Genomic DNA, 6,000 nt, shown 5'->3' with positions numbered 1-6,000 from the left:
ATCTTTGTCTTCGTATATTTCTAAAACTTCAAAACACCAATATTCAGTTTAATAGATTGAATTCTGCTAGATTTCTTAAATATATCTATAGATTTTTAGTAACGATAACTGTACAATGCCATGCTGTGTGGGGATATATGAAATATTCAGCCCTTTCAGGACAAGGCATAACAGCAAAGAGAGCTCTGATTCAGAGAATGTATAAGTAAACATGTTAATCAACACATCCTCTGGTCAGGTTAAATCAGGTGCACAGTTAAAGTGCACTGGTATACATGTGTTATACTGTTTTATATGATGTAGAAAACTTCAGGGTGATTTACAATATTCTTAATACATTACATGCAGGAGCACGAAGAAAGATAAAAATGTGCATTTGTCACATGTAGCATATCACGAATACATTAAAAACAACATGTTGAATGAAAAGTTAAACGTTTTGTTGGTCAACATATACTGAAGCGTGTTCATCAGTCACGTAGAAACACGAACCTTAACCCAGAGATCATAATATATCCTAAAGAAAACATTTAATATTTGTTAAAACTTTGAGGAAGAAGTTATTTTCTTTGAACATGAACAAAACCCAGAATTCTGTGTCGTATTTTGGTCAGTTTAAATCCATATATTAGAGGATTCAAAACAGGAGGAATGAGCAGAAATTCTATAGAGATGAAGTTTTGAAGGCTTTGAGGTAAATCTGTGGAGCCAAATCGCATGTTCATCAAATCAAAAAGTATTGTAGCTGCAAACGTAATTAAAGATGCTAAATGGGGCACACATGTCTGCATAAACTTCACTCTGTCATCTTTGGAACTCACAGAAGTTTTGATGAGATGCATATAAGTCCAAATGACAAAAAGCCCATGAGACCCATACAAAATAATTGTAAAATATGCAATTATATTGTTTGGAATAGTGTTAGCATCAGTGCATGCAAGTTTAACAATTATCCAATTCACACATAGTAGTTTTTGAATGTTTGTACTGCACAATCTGAGTCTCAACGTCAGCACAACATTGATGGAGAAGATGCACAAAGGTGTTATCCAGGAGAAACACACCATCTGAGAGAGCCTGCTCTTAGTCATGAGAGAGTGGTAGTGCAGTGGTCGACATATGGCCAGATATCTGTCGTACGCCATGACGGCTAGAATGGACAAATCACTGCAAGCAGAAGAGTACATGACAAAAGCCTGTAGGAGACACGCTTCATATGAGATTATGTTACAAGAAAACAGTAGATCAAAAATGAATTTAGGGTAGAAACCTGCAGTCCCATAAAGGCCATTAATGCAAAAACTGCACAATAAAATATACATAGGTTCATGCAGGTTTTTATCCAAAATGATGATCATGATGATAGTCAAATTGAAAAACAAAATCATACAGTAATACAGTAAAGTGAGTGTGAAGAGAGCTACTCTGTAATTATTTGTCTCATTTAACCCTGTTAGAATAAATATTCTTACAATAGAAACATTATCCATTATCCGTGATCACCTGTCTTGTCAAATGCTTCTTCCAGCATCTCACAGCATAAATGATCATATGAGTACCTTACAACTTCTATAAGTATGAGCTTGTCAACAACAACAAAACACAGGGGAATTCAAACTCTGATTTCTCTTTTAGTATAGCAGTTATCATAATAACAAGCTCATTAGTTTGACCAGCATCAACACTGATTCTTAAGAGAAGGGGAAAAATAAAGCCTGACACAGAAAAGTCTTATTCATGTTAAAACTAGATAAATGCATAATCATTAACGTACTTAAAATATTACATGTAAATTCATTGTGTATACTCAAGACATTAATTTCATTTTCTTAAAAATGTTTTGACAGCATTTGTTGAAATGCAGGATATGTATCTGGATACATATCCTTATCCTTACTTATGCCCCCACACTGGTGGTAGCGGTGGCTGGGGGCATAGTGGCTGGGCACATAGTCTGGGGCATCCAACCTCCGCTAGCTTAGCTGGATTTCTACTGAAAAGCTGACAAAATTTACCACTCTCTTGCAGCAGCTTCCTGTTGATGGGAAGTCCCAATGAGTCAATTACCGAGTGCAGAAGATTCCCGGCGCTCATGGATGAAAATGTATGATTATGACTCCATGGAAAAGCAATCAAAGTTCATATGTGTCTTACCTGCCAGTTTATACCAGTTATTATCGAGAGCGGACAGGGAAAAGAACGGAATTGAGCATTTCTAGATGCCCCAGACTATGTGCTGACACCCTATTTGTACTGTTGCTGAAGTTTGGTGCTGTTCTGAGCATTATCTGTGGCTTTTTGGTGGCAGTTTATATTTGGATCCATTTATTGCAGTGTATTGTTGTCGTGCGGTTTCTGAGGTTGATAAAACTCCGTAAATTAGCGGTCTGCTAACGTGATCTCTCGAGAGGGAGTCTAACACAGTTTCACGGTGATTTAGACGATGGATTAAACTTACACCGGAATATCCCTTTAAGTTTTTGGGCTGTCCGTCCCATTCTTGAGCACATGATATCTCAAGAACACTTTGAGCGAATTCCTCCAGATTTGGTAAAAATATCCACTTGGACTCAAGAATGAGCTAATTAGATTTTTGTGGCCAAAGGTCAAGGTCAGTGTGACCGCACAAATAAGATGACATGATAACTTGTGTCATTTGATATCCAAAAGGTCAGAGTTTAAATATAATTTGACATCATAATATTTTATACATAAAATGTTCCTGTCATTATTTAATGCCATAGCTCTAGAACAACAACTCGATTGGTGCACAGAGGCATACAACTGTGATGTGGTAATTCTAGTTTGTTTTAGCTGTTAGTAGTTGTTGTTGATTAAACTCAAGATTCAATACAATATTACCCATGAAACTAATTGGAAAATGAACACTCTGGGTTTGAGTACTTCACCAATAGGTATAGGACTTCCTTAGTTTGGATAGGCAGTTTCACATCCTTTATGTACTGTCGGTGCTCTACACCGAAGCCCCCCAGGGCTGTGTGCTCAGCCCCCTCCTGTTCACACTGTAAACCCATGACTGCACTTCTGAAAATCATGAGAACTCTATCGTAAGCAGACAACACCATAATAATTTCAGAAATAGTCAGTTTTTGGTTCCTGGGAGAACCTGTCACAGTCTTCAAACATCACCACCCTGGTTAAAAAAACAACTAGGAAAAGGTTTAAGGAAACTAATAAAACCCTCACCCCAGCTTTATTTTGAAAGGGTCTGTACAGAGCTCAAAAGATACTAAAATACAACACCCAGGGTCTCCCTTCTTAAGTTAGCAACAATACAATGAAGACGAGTGGACCAGGCAAAAAGTAGGGATGGCAATTCTGGAGAAAGATAGTTGATTATTAAGTCACATTTCCAGGTTGTCATTTATCAATGTCATTGGTCGGTTTTTGGTCCTAAAATTTTAATCCAAAGTGTCTGTATTTGATGCTCAACTATCTCCAGATAGCGCAAATGTTAAAGCAGATATGCTGTTTCTGCAGTGAAATTACACAGATAGAGGCCTTTAGCGTAATTAATTAGAGAAGTATCAGGACACAAACGAGAAAGACATTTTGATCATGAAGGATGAGCCACTTGAGTTAGAATTCTGCTTTTTACCTCATATATAATTTCAAATATCTAGACACTTTCTTTCTGTCCTTGGATAAAACCACGTATTCTATTTCGAATTTTGGTCAGTTTTAGTCCATACACTACAGGATGAATTACTGGAGGAAGTATAAGAAATTCTATTGCCATAAAGTTTTTCAGGCTTGGGGATAACATATTCGAACCATATCGCGTGTACATTACATCAAAAAGCACAGCGAAGCAATAACTTATTAAAGACACTAAATGTGGCACACATGTGTTCATAAACTTCTTCCTGCCATGTTTGGATGTTAGGCATGTTTTGATCAGATATGTGTAAGTCCACAAAAAAAAAAAAAAATGGACAATATAAATACCAATGTTGAAATATACAACAGCAGTATTTGCTATAGACGTAGAGCATGCCAGTTTATCAATTAATGGGTTTGAACAGTAAAGTTTAGGTATATGTGAACCACATAATTTCGTGTGGTTCACATATATTGTGTTACTGAACATGCAATAAAGAGGCAAAAGCCAAGAGAAGGCCACTAACAGAGATATTCTTCTCCTGGTCATCACAGAGTGGTACTCTAACGGCCGACATATAGCCACATATCTGTCTAATGCCATGATAGCTAAAATTGATAATTCACTTGCAGATGATGAGTGTATCACAAAACTCTGTAGAAGGCATCCAGCGTAGGACACAAAATGAAAGGGAGACAGAAGATCATTGAGGAATTTTAGGTAAAAGGCTGCTGTCCCATAAAGTCCATTAATACACAGATTACACAGGAAAATATACATCGCCTCATGAAGTTTTTCGTCCACAATGATGGTTAGGATGACAACAACATTCACTATCCAAATGATTAAGTAACATAGTAAAGTCAAAGCAAACAGAATGATTCTGTGTTGCACTGTGTAAGTTAATCCTGAAAGTGTAAAAAATGTAAGTACAGAAACATTACCCATTATCTCAGCCGGCACTATCACATTCATTTAAATCAGTTTCATGTCAAATATTAGTAACCCTGAATATGTGCAGATCATACAGTGTCACATCAGAGAAAAAAACCTGTGTGTTGTAAGTTGTGCAGCAAACATCCCGTTGCTGAGTGACTGACAATCCCAGGGTCCTCTGTTCAAATCATCTCTCTCTGATGACTCAATTCAAGTTGGGGATTCAAGCAGTAGCGCCTGAGAGGAGTAACTAAAACCATGTTTGTTTAAGTTGATATTTGGTGCATCAGTTTATAGAGTAATTCTGATTCTGATGCAGAACAAATTCTAAATAATCTTTAGAGCAGTTAAAAGTACATTTATAAAAATGCCTTTTCATAGTTTCAGCCTCAGACTTTTTATATCATGCATGCGGCGATTAACTGCACATTTCTTTGTACATGGTTCTAGTTTTAAATTAAATCAGCTTGAATAAAGGTTGCACAGATTGATCAGCCACCAATCATTGTTGACCAACATTTGCCTTAAAGCTGTAGTCTGTAACAATTTTTTTTGTTATATTTACTACAATTGTCATTATGATCTGACAGTAAAATAAGATACAGGTCAGCTCTGGAAAAATCCACTGTCTGTGGGTCCACCCAGTGGCCCTAATTTGATTTGCAAGAATCCACCACTCCCAGATCAACAAAACCAAAACATCAGAGCCAAGGGGAGTGTCTGAGAAGTGTCAATCATTCTCGTGCTGGCAGACCCCCTCCCTCACTCAGTGCGTACTGGGCAGTGCCCTTCCCCTCCTGCAGGCGCAGTTCCTGCTTTTACCTGCTCAGATACGTTCAAGCTCAAGCCCAAACTGTAATCAATGACAGAGAACAGACAACAGCAACCGAGCCAAACAATGTCCAACCATTGCCTATGGTTCAGTTAAATTTAAAAAGGTTCAAATTTGAAAATAAACTCACAAATAACTTGAATACATTTTCTTTTTGAAGACCTAGTATAACATTTCTGGATTTGATCAATTTAGAGAGAATATTCAGGGGGTAATGGTAGTAGTCAATGTGGTGTAACCATAAAAACTTTGTACCAAATACTTAAAGCTAGGGTCTACAATCCTGGAGAGCTAGCAAGAGAGCTAGCAAGATTTGAAAGTGGCACCTCCTCTAAGTTCCATCCCCCCTCCCCATCCCGTCAGTGCCCTGTCCAAAGCCGCGCCCCCACAAACTTGAACCGCATCTGTTAGTGGGACTCAGCAGGGAGAAGAAGATGCCGGAGCACGACGCAGCAATTCAGCTGAATTTAGCACAGAGCAGACAGGAAGTCAAGCGCCAAAATAACAAACTACATCCGGTTACTTTCCAAAATAAAACACTCCGTGCTGACACCAGCACACCTCGTGAGGCCAGCTGTCTACCGTACTGCGCCGTTGTAGACTCAAACTG

General features: G+C 38.0%; 2 protein-coding genes across 2 annotated transcripts; both read right to left on the bottom strand.

Moving 5' to 3' along the window:
• Nucleotides 1-560: 560 nt before the first annotated feature.
• On the bottom strand, nt 561-1,490 carry LOC115588559 (olfactory receptor 19-like). Its single transcript, XM_030429230.1, has one exon. The coding sequence runs from the start codon at nt 1,488-1,490 to the stop codon at nt 561-563; it is 930 nt and encodes a 309-aa protein (XP_030285090.1).
• Nucleotides 1,491-3,640: 2,150 nt separating this feature from the next.
• LOC115588176 (olfactory receptor 6N2-like) lies at nt 3,641-4,570 on the bottom strand. The gene has a single exon (XM_030428565.1). The coding sequence runs from the start codon at nt 4,568-4,570 to the stop codon at nt 3,641-3,643; it is 930 nt and encodes a 309-aa protein (XP_030284425.1).
• Between the last annotated feature and the right edge of the window lie 1,430 nt (nt 4,571-6,000).

This window comes from Sparus aurata, chromosome 9, assembly GCF_900880675.1.
Source record: "Sparus aurata chromosome 9, fSpaAur1.1, whole genome shotgun sequence".
NCBI lineage: Eukaryota > Metazoa > Chordata > Actinopteri > Spariformes > Sparidae > Sparus > Sparus aurata.
Note: the sequence above shows the minus strand (reverse complement) of the source record. Positions and strands in the feature narration are given on the sequence as shown.